The following is a 21,912-nucleotide window of genomic DNA, read 5'->3' on the forward strand; positions in this document are numbered from 1 at the left end:
AGCCAGACATCGAAGAACTGCCAAAGTGGCTTGAGGTGCACCTCATTCCAAAGTACTTGAGATGGCTATACTGGAAGAAGCTGTAACTGCCCTGCAAACAACTGCGTGCTTGATTAAACACATGTATTTAGAACAAACAAAAATAACCTAATTCTGCGATTAGGCTACTGCAGACTGTAAAATAAACAAGTGGGCGAATGGTAGACTGGCCATTGTGGACAATCTTTAAAGTAATTCGTCGTAAAACAACAGCTTGGCGCTGTTAAAAATACACAAACAACTACAGTAAAAAGTTACATGAGTACAATATTAAGATAACGTAATGTAAACGCAAAGATTTGCAGCTTTTAATCACATGAGTAAAGGCTGCCCATCGACTGTGCGGCCGATGACTTCACTGATGGATTGTGTTTTCGACCAGTTACGATTCCGGGGTCGGAGAGTTCATGCGATTGCTTTTCACAGCGTGTGACTCCATTGGTGGTGATAACAGCACTGTTAAGAAAAAACGTTATACAGCAACATAACTAAAACATCGAAAACTGTTCACGCAACGTGAACACTAAGATTTGCAGTCAACCACATGGGTTGTCGGGAAGATTTTCAGCGATGTGCTACAAGACGGTTATCCAACGTTGATCAGCCATATTTCGATACAAGTTGAAGAAATGATATAGTGTCAGTTGAGTCAAGGCGAGTGATATCATCAATGGATTGTTTTGCTGAGTAAAAGTTAAGTGTGATGGATAGTGCTGTTTTGTCGAGCTCAGCACCAGAACATGTGACAGCGATTCTGCCTTCTCAAGAGACAAAAGAAAATATATGGCCAAATGCCAAGCAAGCTTAAACAAAAGTTCCATTGTCAGGGTAAAAAAAAGTGTGCATACACAGTAGTGCAATTGCAAAAAAAAAACAGCGGCCAAAAATGGCTAAACAACGTTTCTTAAATCATGTTAGCTCCTAGTAATATTAAAAAAAATAATTTGGGGCGAACGAAAACTACAACCTCTATGGGCGGCTTCGCATGATTTCCCCTGTCTTTGCGCCACAGAGTTATATGAGCTGATTGCTTCAGCTGAAAACATAAGGGTGGCAAAGTTGTGAAGCAAAGTCTTCACAATGATTTCTCCTATTTGGAGATTCCCTTGTCGGAGTAAAAAGACGCACAAACTTACGGATGGTTGCTTGGAAGTACCGGTAGGGACAGTAGATACCGGGATGCGTAACTACATCCGCTTTTTCGTTCATCCGCAACATTAGAAGGGTAATTTTTTTTTTTATTTACAAAATAATGTATTTTTTATGGGTTATATAAAAAGAGTGAAGTTGGTTTTGAAGTAATTTAAACTATTTAGTTGAAAGCAAGCCAGCAGCAAAGCGTGAAAAAAATGTCAAATTGGCAATTTACCCTTCTAATGTTGGCGGAACAACGGAGTTGCGCGTCCCGGTATCTACTGTCCCTACTTGGAAGCGACACCATAACGCTTTGCAGAGCTGTGCCTGCACGTGCGCGTTTGTATAAAAATGAGATTGAGGCTCGAACCTGGCAATCTCCCATGCTAGTTGCATGTAGGAAGGCAAAGATAAAAAAATATATATTAAAATGAGCTAAGGATTTAAATTACATTTGAAACTGCGATAACCTACAAAAAATTACATGACAATAGTTTCCCTGCAAAGGCAGCTTGTTGGCAATCAGTTTATATAAGCAACGTTTAACAACATTACATTTGACGAACGGCGCTTCGGCATAAAAAGAAAATGGTAGACATCGGCAGTTTAAATGGGCTGTCTGCTGCAGAACAATTAGCTTCGTTACATCCATTGATCGTACAACAAAAATCAGTTACATTTGACGAGCAATAAATTGCTGGCGTGGTGCTTTAAAAAGTAGGCTATAATGAGCTACAGAAAAATTGTTGGCAAACCAACGCGTGAAAGTCTGTTAACATACTTTGAGAAGATAATTATGAGCTCGTGTTGTTATCATTATTTTAATTTTGACATAGAAATAAAAATTTTGTAGCATAATCTACTTACCAGATTCTTTATATTTTGGTTATCTTGTTAAACTTACCTTTAAAAACCTACTTACGTGCGAGGTCACCAATATGGTAACATATATTTTACATGTTTAAGTATAATAATGTGGTAACAATATTTTACGTGTAAGGATAGTTATATTTAAGTATAAGAATGTTTGTTTATATTTGAATTGATATTAAGGCTGTCTAACTGCTTGATGAAAGTTCCATCTATCTAATTTATCTAGTTTGGCTATCTGACTCCATGAACTAATTTCCACACAATTGTTATTCGAATTATAATTTTAAGTTGTCAGAAGGTGTTCGTATAATATTGTAGGTCTATAACACAATTTGAATTTAAACAGTACAGAATAATGAAATTATAGGATAGTGAAACATTATCACGAGTCATTACATTTCAATTAAACAATCAATTTAATGTTTTTCTGAGAGCTGAACTGGTCTAACTGAGCTCTTGCCAAATGCGAACAAATCATTTTATTGTCAGTTCCCTTTTTCTTATTGACTTCGGGAGCAGATTACATGGAAAATTACAGAAACATTAGGAAATAAATTTAAGTTAAAGTAGTTCACTTTAGTAAAAGAAAGGGAAACTTATATCACGAAATAATGGATCGCTACAAAGGGACTGATCCACGCAAGCGAAAATCCTTCGACTTTGGTTGGGAACGCCATGGAACTCGTAAAACCATTCATAAACTCGCGATCTCTCCAGGGCTTGAACTATCACACCATAGGCTACATAAGATTGAAGCAGTAATAGGGAAACAACCTTCAACAACCCCTGTAGCCTATCAATCAATCAATCATTTTATTTTTCGTCATTAACGCGTCCGGGATGAAAAAGATGCTAACTACAAAAATCGATATAAACCTACCAGCACGTTAACGAACCGGAAAAGGTGGCAAAACCTTGAAAGGTTTAAAACGTGCCTGAATGAAAAATTATGTAGTAGGCTATGTATCAGTAGTTAGCACGGCCACAAAACCCAAAAAACAAATAGCAAAAAATAAAACAAAAACAGAGAGAAGCACACATGTAGTAATAAATGACAGCCTAATGAAAAGTGTTGTGGATTGAATTTGCCAGTTCCAATATTGATGTGGATGAGCAGTCATAATAATAATATTAGGATGGAGAAAGAAAACCGGACATAAAAGAAACCCATCCTCAGGCCGAAGTGACTATGTACATATTTGTTTGCACATTTTGACCGAATTGGCTAGGCTATATTTTTTTCGGACATTTTTCTAAAAAATCGGTCAATGACCGAAAAAAAAACAGCGCACAATTAGTGTTCTTGACGCTATAAATCGTATGTGCGCGGAAAATCCAATGTCTCATAGAGACTTGCCATTAACTTACATTTACAATGTTGTATGTGAAAGTACCAATAAAACTTTAATCCGAATGCTCTAGTCTAGACGCTGCGTAGCCGCATCAGCAGTTTACAGAACACATTGTGACTGACAGTCATTACTAGGGCCATTTTTTTATGACCTAAAAATTGAAAAATATAACTTTAGTTTTAGATATTCTGTCAAAAAATTTATTTTAATGGATTATTTTTAGAGCATCAAATTTATGCTAATCTCCGTAGTTAATGATTCGTATGTAAGTTTTTACATGTATTTTAAACAATAACACACTCGAACAACTAACAAAAACTTCTGTTTCGCTTGAAAATCACTACAAACATTCAAATGTCTAATGCATGTACCTACCAAACCAGCTACTTAGTAGTTAAGATCTCACCACTGGCTGACCTAGTGACCTACCGCAAGTGTTTATAATGTTTAGAGACTGGATTGTGTGTTGCAAAATAATGTGTCAAGATAATGTCACAATGCAAATTAACATCAAACAGCAAGCGCTATCACTAGACTATGCTAGACTACAAAAAATAATGAAAATGTTGCTTCCAATGCTTTGTGAAACTCAGCGTGAGAACTCTCATTGCCTCCCTTCCACAAATCAACCATTGTATTTTAAAGTAAAAATTAAAAGTCATATTTTATACTGACAAGCTTTGATAACGGTTAGGGAACGTTCATAACTGACTTCAACCACTCTTTGGCCATTCGTTTGTCTCTTTTCTGAGAGGTTTCTCTTAAAGTGCTCCTGACAGGTTGGATCCAAGTATAGTAACTTTTTAAAGCATTTCCTAGCGCAGAATTACACTTAGTGAACTTTTTTAATCTTAACCTCGTAGCTCGACTGGTTAGGGCGTAATTTAATAAAACGACTGCTCCGCAGCGCCACCACAGGCGAAACTCCATATTTCACTGCTCTGGGACGACTTTGGTGGTATTACGTCATCCTAAGTGGACGTCGTTAGCGACGGATGAAACAAACGCTTCTTAGATGTAACTGGTGGATCACAGTTTGGTCGGAGTTGGTAGGCCTACAAGCGGTTGTTTTTTTCGAAGATTTTTTTTTTTGCAGTTTAATAAAACTGTACTGGATACGTTCCTACAAAACCTAAAATATACTTGAAGTGAAAAATGAAGAAATCGTACGAATCATCATTCATATTTAATTCATCATCACTATTCAAAAATAAATAAAAGTTCTCTCTCTCTCTCTCATAATGTGCCTTCAGTTGGCCATTGAAATCCTGTGTAACGGCCATCTGGATCTGGAAAATTGTTTCGGATTCGCCAAACAATGCATGACGGCATCACAATCCGATTGTTGCTTCCGAGAGCATCACCTTGTAGTATACACTCCAACATATGCCTGTAGGCATTTTTACTTGAGTGGTAGGCCTATTAACAAAATCATCTTCAGTGAAGTGAACATATACGACTAGTTTTGTATGGCCCATCCCACTTTCGAACACTTGAAGAAAACTTTGACCATTTTCTTTTCAGTACCTTGTTTTGTGGGAAAGTGGGAAAAGAAAGCACACGGTCTTTGTCACTGACAATGTCACATAAACAGCAATTTGTAGGCATTGCCTCAATCATAAATTAAAGGTACTATTTGTGAAATACTGTTGTTACACTGCAAATGGCTATAGCCAGATTAGGACAAATAAAAAAGTATGAAAATTGTAGCCCTATGAAACTGCAATTTTAATTGAATTGAGATGCTGTTTGATAAAAGTAAACTCAACCTATTTGATCGAAACCTGATAGTAATAATAAGTTCACTTTTTCATTTCGGTAATTCTTAATTTGCACATGCTTTAGACCAACAGAGCCCCACACATTCACGTTTTGCAGTAGCCGTACCATACTTTACCAAGTCATCACAGAGAAAGAATGTATCCTTCCCGCTTACTGTGACGTCACAGCAGTGTTGCCGTTTTTATTTTCGCAATTGAATGAGTGCCAGATTCGCCGATGTCAACGAAAGTTTGCAAGCGTGTAACTTAGTAGCCTGTTGATATTTTTTACGATTTGTTGGTCAGGGAAGTTTGTTAGTGTCATCTTTTTGGTATCTTACGTAAATTTAGCGAATTTATTTACCTGTCAGAGGCACTTTAAGCTTCACGATTAACCCTGAAGCCGCAAATTGCAAAATAATGTGGCAAGATGATATCACAATGCAAATTAACATCAAACAGCAAGCACTATTACTAGACTACGCTAGACTACAAAAAATAATGAAAATGTTGCTTCCAATGCTTCGTGAAACTCAGCATGAGAACTCTCATTGCTTCCCTTCCACAAATCAATCATTGTATTTTAAAGTAAAAATTAAAAGTCATACTTTATACTGACAAGAATAAATCTTTCGTATGAGAAAGACACAAGAAGAAAAGAGATTAGTAAGTGAGCCAGATGATTTAGTTGTTATTGCAAAAGTGCTGAAATAAATAAAGAAAAGGCTACAAAGAAAACATAAAAGATCACCGTTCTGTCGTGCGACTGCGAATTACTGGATGCTTAGTTCCAAATCTCAGTCAAGAAAAGAAAGAATTTAAAGAAAAAGTGAGTTGTTCTGAAAACCCCCCCTTTTTTTATCCCTACCCCTATCCTAGTTAACTATTTCTACCCCAATCAAACCCTGGGATTCTAATTCTAGTCCGGGCTTGGTATCCCTATCCTTTCCCCGAAGAAAAGGAAAAACATTTCACAAGAAAGGAATCATATAAAACTGTAATTATTTATGTCGTGTTAATTGTATACTACAGTAATTGCTATATGTTCATTGTTTAACCTAAATTTAGCTTTATCGAGTTTTAAATTAATTCCTAGCCTATTTTTCCATTTCACTTTGTTGTTTTATTTTTAACCTTAATTCTAATCAGTTAGTATCTTGCTACTTAAATTAATTAATTCGTAGACTTGTGCCTCTATTGCAATAATAAATCCATCCGAAAATCCTTTTTTTACCCAGATTCTATTTGAATACAAGTTTCAGGGAATGCTGGAGTAGCAGACATTGTATAGGTTCCTGTATTTTTACTGATAATATCATACAAAATAATCCAAAGCTAAAAACAAAAATATATTGAACTGCAACATGACTACTGAGGACAAGGCAAAGATGGATGAGATACTAAAAGGAATGGCAGAGATTATGAAAAGTCAAAAAAGGTATGAGCAAAAGTATGCTATTGTACAAACCACTGCTGCACCCCCTGCTGTTGCTGTGTCTTCATCTTTTACAGATGGACTTCAGCAGGCCCAACACTTGGAGCTGACGGAGCTATCCAAACAAGTTTATGCTCTTCAAGAGCAAGTTTGGGAACTCCAACGCTCCGTATACAGGACAGAGCGCAAGCTAGATGACCTGGAGCAGTATGGGCGAAGCAATTGCCTCATACTTCATGGATGTACTGACGCCCCAAACAAGGGAAGTAATGTAGATTACTCGAAATATGTGGTAAATAAAATTAATCAAGTAGTTAAACCAACTAACTGCCTTACTGTGAGTGACATAGACGCATGCCACCCCTTGCCATCTAAAAAACTCAACAAACCAATAATTATTAAATTTGTTAGAAGGATGACAAGGGACGAAATTTTTTATTCAAAAAGCAAATTAAAAACTGATTCTGATGGTCCTAAACTATCGATCACAGAGTCCTTGACCAAACGACGTCTGTCATTACTTCGTCAAGCGAGAGATGCTTTTGGTTTCAAGGACGTCTGGACATCCAAAGGAACAGTGTGGTGCTTCTGGAATAACAAAAGGCAAGTGATAGACGATTTTTCAGATATTGCAAAAATTTTTAACCATGAAAGTTTGAAAGTTTGTTTGTTTATTGGCCGCTGCGAAAAATATGTACAATAAATCAAAACACAATGTACAGTAAAACTGTTGAAAAGTTTACAATAAAAAAACGAGTAAAAAATGATGGTAGCATCACAGCAGCAGGAGGCTGCGAAGTAACCGTTCAAGGTCTTCAAGTCAAGCAGCCACCCTTAACTCATCAATGATAATTATAATTGAATAATTGAGACAAAGAGATAATAATACATAAAAAACGGTGAAGCTGTCCAAGAAGATAAGAAATCAAAAAACTGATTAGTAGGTTAATTTAGCATTTGTTTAATATGAGTCAATAATTTTCTTTTTGTACATTCTTTTAAAAGTTGTGAATGAGGATTTGCGAATTTCATCTGATATATTATTCCAAATTTTTGCGCCAGAGTATTTTATTGAGCGTTGTAGTTTTGTGGTTGTGTATCGATAATAATAGTAATCTAGGTTGGTCGAGTTTCGAGTAGAAAAGTTGTGAATTTGGTTACATTTTTTAAAGTAGTTTTGAAAAGTGTCGGGTAATAAATTAAAACTAAACTGATACATAAACTTAGCAATTTCAAAGTTGTACAGATCTTTTAACTTTAGGATATTTAGTTGTTTATAAAAGGGTGTAACATGGTCAGCCCATTTGCCTTTCACAACAGCTTTGACTGCCTTATTTTGCAAAACACCAAGCTTTCCAATATGTGTTTTGTATGACGACCCCCAAATTGTCAGTCCGTATATTAGGTAAGGATGCACAAGAGAATAGTAAATCTGAAGCATAGCTTTGGTAGATAAACAATGTTTTAATTTAGAGAGTATGCCAACAGATTTGGAGAGTTTGGAAGATAGAGCATCAATATGAGGAAGAAAAGATAGATTTTTGTCAATTAAGATACCAAGGTATTTAGCAGTGTGAACACTTTTTAGTTGGGTATTGCCGTAAAATACTTCAACATTAGTTGATTTTTGGTTGGTCTTGGGTGCAATTATTAAAAAGTTAAACTTAGAAGCATTTATCGTAAGTGAATTGGCTGTGATCCAACGTTTGATTCCTTTCAGTTCAAGATTAATTAAATTTTGAAGACTTAATAAATTATCGGCTTTAATAACAAGACAAGTGTCATCAGCAAATAATCTAGGAACAGAAGAAACACAGTTAGATATATCATTTATATAAAGTAAAAAGAGAAGCGGTCCTAATATGGACCCTTGAGGGACACTAAATTTTATTTCTTTTAATGTAGAATTTTCTTGACCAATAGACACAAATTGTTTACGATTTTTCAAGTAGGAAGTAAGTAAGGCATTGGCAACTCCTCGAATTCCATAATGATCAAGTTTATGCAAGAGTTTTTCATGATGAACTGTGTCAAAGGCTTTTTTAAGATCTAGTAAAACAAGTCCAGTCAATTCATTGTTCTGCATTTGCTCGCATGAGGAGGTAATAATGTCTAAAGCAGCATGACTTGTTGAATGGTTGGCACGAAAGCCATACTGAGTAGGCGTTAAGATCGAATGCTTATTTATAAACGACGTCAAACGTTTGAACATTAACTTTTCTAGAATCTTTGAAAAGCATGAGAGTAGAGAAATTGGTCTATAATTATTTGTTTCGAGTTTGCTTCCAGATTTATAAATTGGAATGACTTTAGCAATTTTGAGAACATCTGGAAATATGCCATTCGAAAATGCGTGGTTGAAAAGGATGGATAGAGGCAAGGCTATGACAACCACCATGAGGCATCTTAATCTATTTTGTTAGGCTATAACGTTATGCAGTTTTCAATTATCATTTTGAAGCTAAACAAATCATATGATATTTACCAATGACAATAAAACCAAACTCAGGAACCTTTTTACTTTATGCATTCTCTTAAACCTTAGCTTAGCTATCTTTTAAGCTTAGCTTTAAACCAACCCTATCTTATACCTTTTTGTTTTTCAATTCCTTGTTTATACATGATAATAAAACCAAAATGTAACTATTGTATAAAAACAATCAGAAAAAATCAAAAATATATTAAGTGTTTAACTTGTCCCATTGAAGTTCATGTCAAATGTTGTAAAAAAAGTGCAAATTATCATGACATACAAAATTGGACATGTACCTTGTGCAGTGACTGGAATCCCCCTTTTGTCCATCTATCCAACACCGAATTAATTACACTGATTGAAAGCCACAGTGTATCAACAAATCTTACCTTCAAGCCTGATCATTTGAATGATATGTTTGCTAGCACATCTTACACAAATAACAATGACATAGATGACCTTTTTATGCCTAACATATCTGAAACATATGTAGACTCAACAACTGTCAACAAACTAAAAATGGACTGCTCACTGGGGCCAGTGTTCTCTTCATTATGCATCAATGCTCGATCTATTGTTAATGTAAAAAATTTCACCAAACTTGAGGCCCTGCTGATGTCTATAAACATCAGTCCTGATTTAATTTCTGTAGTCGAAACATGGATTCAGCCTAATTCAAAAGGTCCTTACTTAAACCTACCGGGCTATACATTCATATCAAATGCTCAAAAAAACAGTCGCGGTGGAGGAGTAGGAATATACTTAAAAAGTGATATTATGTATACCAAGCGTGATGACCTAACCATTATGAAAGAAAAAGTATTTGAGTCTATTTTTATTGATATTTTTGTTGGTGGTAAACAAGTGACCTGTGGTAGCATTTATCGAGCACCTGTATTGGAAGCTAAGTCAAATTTGGAATTTCTTGATCTGCTTAGTGAGTGCATTAATAACATAGGTACATCAAAACAATGCTATATAATGGGAGATTTTAATTATAATCTATTGGATTATGAAAACATCAATGTAGGCAATTTTACAGACTTGATGTTTTCAAATTCTTTTTACCCACTAATTAATAAACCTACCAGAATAACTGACACCAGTGCAACAGTCTTAGATCAAATATGGTCCAATGTGCAAACAGGTAATGAAACTCGCTGTGGAATTCTAATTAATGCCATCTCGGACCACTTCCCAGTTATGTATTGTACTAACATTGGAAAACCCTCAGTTACATGTCATCAATATACCAGATCATTTAATCTCTCAAACATACAGAATTTCTCAAATGCTCTGGAAAATATGGACATCACTTGTTGCTTAAATCAAACTGATGCTGATGAAGCTTATGAGTCATTCATAGGAGCAGGGCCGGATTTACCAATAGGCTAGGCAGGCTGAAGCCTAGGGCCTCAACGTCCAGGGGCCTCGAAATTCGATTTCAAAGTTTGTAATTCTTTTAAAAACTTGACAAGTTTAAACCCTACCTAAAGTAGGCTACCTATAGTATATATATCAAGCTTTTCAGAGTAGAAAATTCTATACACAAGTTGCAAACAGTCATTATTACGTCGTTACTCGTTTGCATCATAATAGAGGCAATTATTGCTCGCTTTCTGCTGGAAGCTTCTATGTTAAAGTGCCGCAGTCTTCTCTGCAAAAAACAATATGAAATAATTTAATGGTTTTCTTGGAGAATCTAGTGTTTTTTTTAAATTTTGAGAGTGGCAGCATCAACTTTCCTTCTGTTGTTAACGAAGAAGATTTAGATGATTTGCAGGAAGAATATGGAGCTTTGCCTCAAGCGTGCAATGCTCTGCAATCTGCATGATAGTGATAACCTTAGCCCACCAGAGTTTTGACTAAAACTGAAAATGGACAATCAAAGTTTAAAACTTTTAAAGGAAGCGTATCCGGAAGATGTTGACCCAAGTCCCGAAACTAACTGATAAACTTCTATGTGCAAGGAAGACTGTTTCTAAGCTTAATGATCACTAACTGCTCAGGAGAGAGATCTTTCTCAAGGCTCAAAAGCATTAAAAATAAACTGAGATCGACAATGTCTTAAGTTGCATGATTTTGCTTTGACAAAAGCTAGAAAAAGAAATTTGATAGTCTAGTCTTAGGCTACTCTATTTGATTGCTGTAACTATTTCTTATGTCCTCGTAAACATTGGCGTAGCCAGGGGGGAGGTTGGGGGTTTCAACCCCTCTTTTGGCACGCGTGCGACGTTACGATATTGGGAATGATGCTTTCAGTCTCTTTATGTCTCTAAAACAAAGCTTGCCTAATTTTAAACGAAACTGCATTAAAAGAGCGAGTTTTGCCAATACCAAACATTCAAATATATCAGCCAGGAATTAGCAACAAGAAAACATAGAGACTTAGCTTTATTTCCAAAAAATGCCGAAGAAAACATGATCTTATCCTTTTGCTATGCCACCGGACGGTATCATTTCACAGGAATATTCATACCCACATTTTTATTGAAAATGCTCTCAGAATGCACCAAATTCCAAGTAATTTTTCAAAATTTTCTGGGAGAGGCCTCCAGAACCCCACTGCTGGGTGTCGTTTTAGGCGAATACGTCGTCAAAAAAAAAAACCTTTCAAAATTCCTGGCTACGCCACTGCTCGTAAATAAACTTTACAATTATTGTAACGGTTGTTTGATCAGAAAAATTAAAATTAAAAGCAAAACTGCTTTAACTAAATTTTTATTCTTTTAATTAAAAATTTGCACCCATGAATGTGGAAAATTAAAAGAACGAAGAGTTTAATACACTCATATTTTTAACATTAAGCAATGACATGTGATGTTGTTTAGAGAGAATTTCGGAGCTCAAAATAGGGAGGGGCCTCACAAATGGAATAGCCTAGGGCCTCTCACGGTCTAAATCCGGCCTTGCATAGGAGAATATACCAGTCAATTTAATAAGCATTTTCCTTTGCAAAAAACACCTTTAAAAAAGAAAAATTCTTGGTTTGATAAAGAACTACTACATCTATTACCAAGAAAAGAGCGTTTGTTTAAAAAGTACATATCAAATAAAACTATTCACTCCAAACAGAACTACACCTATGCAAGAAACTTATACTTCCATACAGTTCAGCAAAAAAAGAAGAAATTTTATAAATCTAAATTTGAAAAGCAAAAGTTTAATATGAAAGCTACTTGGCAAACAATCAACAATCTATTAGGTAAATCCCAGTCTAAGACTAACCATGGCATCAAAATAAATGATAGTACAGTCACTGACAGATTAACTATTGCAAATCACTTCAATGATCACTTTTCCTGTGTTGCCCATTCCCTTACAAAAAAAATTACCAAATCAAATACAATATTTTCAACATATCTTGATTCTCCATGCTCTGACACAATTTATATTTATCAAACTACTTTAAATGAAATAAACAATATTATTCATGCTATGCCAGCAAAAACTAGCAGTGGCATCGATGAAATACCATCCATAGTTGTAAAGTCAACCCCAAACAACATACTGCATGCTTTAACTCATATATTTAACTTATCTTTAACGAGTGGAAAATTCATAAATTCATTTAAGTTGGGGAAGGTGATACCTATCTTTAAAAAGGGTAGCTGCAAAGATTCAAACAACTACAGACCAGTCAGCCTACTACCTGTTTTTTCAAAGATATTAGAAAGACTCATGTACAACAGATTATACTCGTTTTTAATTAGACATAAATTTTTCTATAACAATCAATTTGGTTTCAGAAAAAATCATTCCACAAGCCATGCTGCTTCAAGGCTAATAGATAGTATCACTAGTATACTCAATGACAACCACCTTGCATTAGGAATCTTTCTTGATTTATCTAAAGCGTTTGACACCATTGACCATAAAATATTGCTAGCTAAATTATATCATTTCGGAATAAGAGGCGTGGCCTATGATTGGTTCATGAGTTACCTGAGTAATAGAAAACAAAGAGTGATTTTCAATGGCACACTATCTTCTAATGTTAACAACATATCTTTGGGTGTCCCACAAGGGTCTATCTTAGGCCCTCTTCTATTCCTGATTTATGTAAATGACTTTCCTAACTGCCTTCAACACGGAACTGCAATTATGTTTGCAGATGACACCACCATTATATATAAAAATAAAACCGTTTCCACGGTATATGATACGGCAAATCAAGAGCTTGTATGCATAGATCAATGGCTATCAACAAATCGATTGTCTCTAAATGTCACCAAAACCAAACATATATTATTTTCAAGTCAAGGAAGCAAGACACTATCATACCACCCACCCTTGAATATTCGAAAAAGCAACAAAGAACAAGTTGCCTCAATAAAGTTTCTGGGAATAATTGTAAACGAGCATTTGTCATGGAAATCTCATATGGAAATCTTGCTTCAAAAAATAAGATCAACACTCTGCGTGACAAAACAAATTAAGCCTTTCCTAAACAAACAAGCACTTCTCTCCATTTACCATTCTCTAGTTGAGAGTCAGATATTATATTGTATCTCAACGTGGTGTCATGAAAACAAAACTACATTGCAAAAGCTACAACGTACATGCAATAACTTTCTTCGTACTGTATTTGACATTGACCGCAGAGAAAGCGTAAAAGGTGTAATGGAACTCAATAATTTAAAATCAATTAACCACATGAAAACTACAGAGATTGCAACTTTCATGTTTAAATATTCAAAAAAGCTGCTTCCCACAACATTCAATGATATACTTATGTGTAAACAATCAAGTAGCCTAACAACAAGAAGTAATTCTCCTTATATTCCGATATATTGCAGAATTAACACTTGCAAACAATCAATACGGTACATGGGGCCAACAGTTTGGAACAAGCTTCCAACTACTATAAGAAATGAATGTAAAACTGTAAAAGGTTTTAAATCAAAAATAAACAAGCTAAATTTTCCTTGAAATAATCCCATCTAAGTATTACATCATGCACCAAACATACTAATATATATACATATTTTTTTTATTGCCCAGCAATGATTAGCCAATGTGTGTAGATTTATTAGCAAAATAGTAAGGTTGTAAGTGCTCCAACTGGCCTTCTGGTTCTTGTGTTTTTTGTCCACAGAAGTTCTACAGAGTCTGCAGAAGTTTTTCCATCCTTTTTGACCAATCTCCATCTTTCGGTGAAGCGGTGGCAATGTGCTCCAACCAGTTGTTTTATTTCAATATTTTGGACTGGATCGTCATGCTATTGTCTGATTGTTTATCTATTTTTTTAACGTAATATGCCAAATTGGATATTTTTTGTCACTTTAATATGGTTTAACGTGTAAAACATACGGTAACCCAAATTTATCATATTACTGGGACATACCACTACTACATCCCAGCTGGCGATGACTGTCATTTTTGCATTAATTCAACGTTAGCCAACGTTGGATCGGTGTGGAAGTGGCGAGTTTAGCTGACAAGGGTCTAAAATTATCGCTTTATCAACGCAACTTTTATCAAAGCACGCTTGATATCTTTAAGACATAACTTCCCTGGGTATAATTGAATTTCCGCAAGATGATGATGTTGTTTTTTGCTAGTTTGATTCATTTGTTTTTTGTCATTGTTTCATGTCGTCAAGTTATAGCCTATCTATTTTGTGAGTCGTGCAAGGCCTGGTGCGTTGCGCTTGAAATGGCTTTGCCCGTGGTAGGATTTCTTTGTGGGGTTTTCTTTGCCTGCCTTGCTCTTTGCTATGAGCTAAACGCATCAAGACGTGTTCCCTTTACGACCATCAGCCATAGCCGTAGGAGATGGGGGGGCAGGGGGGGCGGTTGCTCCCCCGTTGAAAAAAAAATGTCGCAAATTTGGGCAAAAATGTCAAGTTATTTGGGCAAATCAATCTTACCATGATGTTTCGAAGTCTCACCTGTTTATAGACTTTATATAATTATTATAATTTATGAGATGCATTGATATTTTTCAATGAATGTAAAATGCATTATCATCGATTTTAGAAACTATTGCATGTGGTATTGCAATCTGGGCATTTAAATGATAAGTTTCAATTCTAAAACTGCAAAAAGTAACTGTAAAAGAGCACAGTTGGCAAACAAATGTAAGTTTATCACTGATTTTCACTAAAACATAGGCTGCATTAGATATATAGCCTAAGATATAGCTCGACCTGTTATCAGCCGGGACCTGATGGTCCCGCCCTTCACTAGTTTTGAAATTTTATATAGAAGGAATTTTCCTAAAGCGCTGATATTTCTTGACTTTTACTTTTTATCATTTGAGCATCGTTTAAACCTAATTTGGTTATTTTTGGAACATTATGTGGTTCACAATAAGCATTTTGTCACAGGTTGTTCAGAAATTTTGTCTAAATTCCTATATTTTGGCAATCGGCCTCGAAATGACTCATCGCTTCTGCTATTGTATACACAGTGGCCGCAGTCAACCGCGAGTCAAGTCATCAATCACACATTTAAACTTAGAACTAAACGCAATGGGACTCATAGTGCAATTTATCGTTTTATCTAAATCCCAGGCAGTTTTTGTTGCGTCATTGCACAATCTCGGCAAGTGAAGTTGACCAGTTTTTACGAAGATTCCACGCGTTCAAAACATGAAAAGCAAACTTTGGCTACTAGGAATGATTCGTTACTTTAGTTTAGTATTTACACTTTGCTACTTCTGAAAAGAAAAACAGGGCTAATCACAACCGAATTATCAACCACAGTTATCCACAAAGCGTTGTACCATTATGTGTAGACGACATCAGAGGAACGGGTTATTTCAAAAAAAGAAATAATCTCGGCAAAGTTTCTGATCGTCGCTCCAAATGCAATATGCCTTTTTGCACAAAGCACATATTGAAACTATGTATGTCATGCCATTCATGACATGTAGGCTACAGTTGAGAAGGAGCGATCTTCCCGGCGTAAGCACTACCTGACTACTCACAACAGAACAGCGAGCATTGTGTTTCTCTAAATGCTTGTAAACTGAATTTTTCATAACTCCACGATCATTTGTGTGTTGATCCAGAGTTGTGGTACATTTCATTTTTAATTATGTAAAAGTAAAATTAACTATTCTTACCCGCACAGCAAACAATGTCGGCTGATCGTTGGCCAACGGTCGCGAACGTCGCGGTTGGCTTTTCGTCGCAAAACAACCATTTGCCAACTAACATTATTTCTTTAACTGAACAAAGAATCACTAAAAAAGGGTACAGCATGTTGTAATTTGGTGATATAAACCACATAAAACATTTTTTTTACCAAATATATATTGTGCAAAACTTGATTGTTGACACAATGCTAAGGCAATGGTGGGCCAACGTCGCATTTGTCGTCGTGGGCATTCAGTTGAAAATCAACCTCCAGTCACCGATTGTTTATTTTGATATTCCGGGTGAAATAATCTTACATAATGAAAAGTACCCATTACAATTCTGTGAATTGAAGCTTTTATAAATTTTTATTTCAACAAACGTCATTATAATAAATAGGTTGTTAACACAACGTTGAACTAACGAAGAGCCAACGTCACGTACGTCACCGTGGGCATTCGGTGGTCAGCCAACCTTTTGAGAATAAATCTCAATTTTGGTGTTTCTGGCAAACGAATTAAGAAATACGGCAAGTAGGCTATGTATTATAATTCTGTGAAATGAAGAATTTTTAAAGTTTATTTCAACAAAAATTTAATATGACTAATAGTTATTGACGCGACGTTGAGCCAATGGTGGACCCCACAGCGCGTTCGTCGCCGTGGGCATTCGGTTGTGAACCAACCTTTCTACAAAAAATATCATTTTTCGTATTCACAACAAAATAATTCGAAGTATTGGCCAGTATATGTTACAATTTGACGAAATTAAAGTGAACAAAGGTTTATTCTAACAAAAATGCTATATAAAAAATAGTTTGTTGAAGCGACGTTGAGCCAATGGTGGGCCCCACAGCGCGTTCGTCGCCGTGGGCATTCGGTTGCGAACCAACCTTTCTACAACAAATATCATTTTTCGTATTCACAACAAAATAATTCGAAGGATTGGCCAGTATATGTTACAATTTGACGAAATTAAAGTGAACAAAGGTTTATTCTAACAAAAGCGCTATATAAAAAAAATTTGTTGAAGCGACGTTGAGCCAATGGTGGGCCCCACAGCGCGTTCGTCGTCGGTTGTGAACCAACCTTTCTACAACAAATATCATTTTTCGTATTCACAACAAAATAAATCGAAGCTTTGGCCAGTATATGTTACAATTTGACGAAATTAAAGTGAACAAAGGTTTATTCTAACAAAAATGCTATATAAAAAATAGTTTGTTGAAGCGACGTTGAGTCAATGGTGGGCCCCACAGCGTGTTCGTCGCCGTGGGCATTCGGTTGTGAACCAACCTTTCTACAACAAATATCATTTTTTGTATTCACAACAAAATAATTCGAAGCATTGGCCAGTATATGTTACAATTTGACGAAATTAAAGTGAACAAAGGTTTATTCTAACAAAAACGCTATATAAAAAATAGTTTGTTGAAGCGACGTTGAGCCAATGGTGGGCCCCACAGCGCGTTCGTCGCCGTGGGCATTCGGTTGTAAGCAAACCTTTTGCCAACAAATCTTAACTTTATTATATTTATTTATTTGCAATCCGACTCAAGTCCATAGAATTCAAAATGCTTATGCAATTGAATCAAATAGTTTTCAATTAGAAAAAAGACAAGTCTCACGAAACAAAATGTTACAATCACTCATACAAATAGCCTATATTAAAATGTTACATGACCAAATGCTGCATAAATTTGATTAAAGAAATTCATCTTCTTTTGATAAACGTTTTTACAGCTTTTCAATAGTTTAGAAGTCAGTAAATCGGTTGCATATCGGAAATTTTTGGAAATGAAATATAAGCCGTCGCCAAAAATTCATATAAAAATAATATTTTGTTGAAAATATAACCAAGAAAACTCAAAATGCAAAAATTTTGTCTTGTTTGAGAATGAGAATTTTTATTAGCCTACATCTGCCGTATTTAACGTTTGACTAGAATTAACTACCTACATCAAAATAAATTAATTTAATTTGGACCAAAAAAATGATTTCATCATGTTTTAACAATAACCGCAAATATCCCCCATAAAGTAGCGTACAAATGATCATATGAATGTTTGTGGTGGGAAAAAACTATTTCTCAACCGTTCAGACTTTCGAGTGTTCAATACAAATTACTTCTTTTAGCCACAAAACTTGTTGTTCTCATCTCGTTTGCTTCGAATTTTCGAAGTATTTCGTTTCGACCTAAAAGTTTCTTTTGAAAAGCAAAGTCCAATTTTTTCACATTCATCCAATGTTTGAAGATGTTGAATCAATGTAAAATGCCTGATTTTGTTCGCCAGTGATTTAACCCAAATAGAATTGTAGTTTAATTAAATCCAAAGTTTGATTGATTTGAATTAAGGTTAATTACTAGATTCACCCGGACAACAGAGCAGAAATTGATTTTCATTGATTCAACGTTCACAGATGTTGATACAGAAGCATGCTTTGCTGGCTGGCCATAAACAGCTCTTTGTTAATTAGGTCATGCATTGGTGTTAATTAGGTCATCCTCTTCTTTTTTCACTTTTTTCCTATGCTGCCCTGCTTTCAAATTTATTCACAGTGAGTTGTGACGGCTTGAGGCCTGAGGGCTTGTACGAATTACAAAGATAATATTGCGGTGCTTTGGTATGTCAGCAAGGTCCAACCAATGAAATTGCGGAAGATTTTAAGCCTACAAGCTCCAGCCTCGAATAATATCATTAGTCGCCTGGAAAAGCATTGGTGAGTGCATAAGTAGCCTACTGCATATCGCTGTTTTTATTGTTGTTAGCATTTTTGATAAAGCATGAGAGGGTTCAATTAGTTCAATGTAGTACTAGAATTAATTATAATGCAATACCGATATATGATTATTCATAAATTTAGATTTTAGGACACACCTGGGTGTGTACTGTGCATTGATTTTTGTGTTAGTTTCGATAATACTAAATAGCTTATCTCCTGTTTTTTCAATGAAGTCAACTTTTTGTAGCAAGCTTGCGCGGTGCGTTTCTGTAAGGATTCTGAAAGTAAGGAAAAGGTTCCAGATACTTATTTAATAGATCAATGAAAAGTCAATTCAATACCATTACTTATTTCAAGTCAGTTTGTTTTAAATGGACACTTGTAGGCAAAGTGTTTCCTCCTACATTGATAAAAAAAGCTCACCCTCAATAATTTGTTCATTTTTAAGTTGCCAGTTTTGTGGCTCAGACGACTGTGTTGTATCGCAATTTTGCAATTTTGGTGCGATCTAATTGATTAAAAGCAATTAGCTTTAACATAAAATCTAAAAAAAACACTAAATTATTTGGTCAAGTTTTTGTTAGGTCATTAAGGTCATTTTCACATTTTAAAGTAAATTGTTTTGAATATTCAGGTCGATGAAAACTTGCTCTATTTGTGAGGAATAGGCTGATGATGATGGATGATGATGATGACGGATGATGATGAGGCTACATCAGATTTCGATAATCCTTTTTCACTCCAAGCACAAGCATGGTCGGCTTAAGCATTTACCCCTTTACCTTATGTTTCTTTTTTAACAAACTTTCAGTTTTTAATGAATAATAACTACAGACAAAGTTTCTGTAGTTAATTTGATGCAAGGTTGCATGAAAAAGGTGTTTATTACAGTGACGAAAAATCATAATTTTGTATTTGTAATAGAAGTAATTCGCAAAATCTTTGAAGAAATGATTTCAAAGTTTATTTGTAGCAGGATAATTCTCATTTTCTTTTCCAGACTGTTGTAATCAGTGTAATTCTGAGTTTATCCATGGGAGATGCTTTCAGAGCTTTTTCAGTGTGATTAGTTCATTGCTTTATGGGAAAAAGTTGCTTGTTAGAGTTAGTTACGTGGCTTCAGCAACTAACCTTTTCCACTAGACATATTGGTTTGGACCAGCTATTGGCAATTTATCCCAATGACATTACTATTTTTAGATGGAGTACGAAGAACCCATAACTTGTCCACAGCAACAAATTCAAATATCCATGCCGCTATTTCAGACTGGCTATTTCAAAAAAAAAACAGACTGGCTGAAGTACGCAAGAAATAGGGATTGAGAAGTTTGAGAAGAGGAAGACAGGAAATTTGATTTTAATTTGCCTCATGCCCTTTTCTGGACCGCTGTTATATTTAGCATATTCTTTGTTTTTGCTGTGATGGTTGGAAATAAAAACAAATTTAACTGCCATCTGTCCTACTTTTTGCTTGTATGAATGCCTTTTCTAGCAATGTTGTACCGAGTGGAATGCTAGTATGATAGGTGATAAGGTTTACTGCGAAGTGGTCAAAGTTAAGAAACGTTTTCGGTTTGGTGAGGTCGTAATGTCTAACCCTTGTCAGAGCAAAACGTGAGCGTTTGGTCGTAGATTAGCAAATGATGGCCAACGCTAGGCCCACGAGTAACCACATCGTTTTCGCCACAGAGAGGATGATTGTAAATTGCGTCTTCCACGTCGACCCAACGAAAGCGTTTGGTCGTCAGGTTGGCCGACAGTGCACTAACGTTGGTTCTACGATTAAACAACTCTTTTTTGCCACAGTGAGGATAGTTGTAAATTGCGTCGTGGATCCCACGTCGAACCAACAAAAGCGTTTGGTCGTAGCCTAGGTGGCAAATGGTCGAGAAAGGGTTGGCCAACAGTGCATCAACGATGGGTCTACGATTAGCCAAGCCTTTTTTCGCCACAGTGAGGATAGTTGTAATTTGCGTCGTGGATTCCACGTCGAACCGACGAAAGCGTTTGGTCGTCAGATTGGTCGCAGGTGGCAAATAGTCGGGAAAGGGTTGGCCAACAGTGCATCAACGATGGGTCTACGATTAGCCAAGCCTTTTTTCGCCACAGTGAGGATAGTTGTAAATTGCGTCGTGGATCCCACGTCGAACCAACGAAAGTGTTTGGTCGCAGGTTGGTCGCAGGTGGCAAATGGTTGGGAAAGGGTTGGCCAACAGTGTGCCACCTGGGGATCGACGTTTAACCAACCGATTTTTGTGACTGACGATTCGCCCAAGGTGGCCCGCTGGCCAAATTTGTTACGCGCCAACATCGGAAACCAACGGAGGGCCCACGGGACGTTTCCGATGGTCTAACGTTGGACCAACGACACGTTGTTGTGCGGGTACATTGTCTCGACATTGCCAGACTCAAGTTAAACAACCCAGACAGAAAAACCCGACATTTTTACATTGATTCAACGTCTGAAAAATGACGGGTTTTGCTGTCTGGGAAATTTAGCAAAAAACAGCAGCCCAGGCAGAAAAGTTGGTTTTTATATCGTTTCTACGTTTAGCTACATTGAAAAGTATCAAAAAGAAGCTTTTTTTCTGATTCTAAAACATTTTGGCAGGTTGAAATGAAAGCTACACTCTATGTTATAAAATGAAACGCCTGAAAAAACAGCTGACTGGAAATCGTGTTACCGTACCTACACTTCTAACCCAGCCAGTAAATCAACCACTTTCAACAATGATTCGACGTCTGCAGACGTTAAATAAATGTAAAAAGGACCAATTTTGCTGGCTGGGAAAGAATGTGATAACCTAGAGTTCTTTCAACCAGAAAATCAATCTGCGAAGGTTGAATCAATGTAAAAAAATGATTTGCTGGCTGGGACGAGACAACTATTTTATGCTTTCATTCATCTTGATTTGTCATGAGAGATACTGCGATGCTAAGCAGCCATGACCACATGTGGAGAACCTATCAGTGCAATTCATCACAATAAACTCAAAATCGCTTGATGTAGTATGAATATGAAAAATACTGTATTTATGG

General features: G+C 36.0%; 1 protein-coding gene across 1 annotated transcript; it reads left to right on the plus strand.

Annotated features, from left to right (window-relative positions):
* The first annotated feature begins 6,511 nt into the window (after positions 1-6,511).
* On the plus strand, positions 6,512-10,900 carry LOC145781241 (uncharacterized). Its single transcript, XM_082593019.1, has 2 exons — positions 6,512-7,196; positions 10,795-10,900. The coding sequence occupies exons 1-2, from the start codon at positions 6,523-6,525 to the stop codon at positions 10,898-10,900; spliced, it is 780 nt and encodes a 259-aa protein (XP_082449145.1). The 5' UTR covers positions 6,512-6,522.
* Positions 10,901-21,912: the final 11,012 nt, after the last annotated feature.

This window comes from Aplidium turbinatum, chromosome 12, assembly GCF_918807975.1.
Source record: "Aplidium turbinatum chromosome 12, kaAplTurb1.1, whole genome shotgun sequence".
NCBI lineage: Eukaryota > Metazoa > Chordata > Ascidiacea > Aplousobranchia > Polyclinidae > Aplidium > Aplidium turbinatum.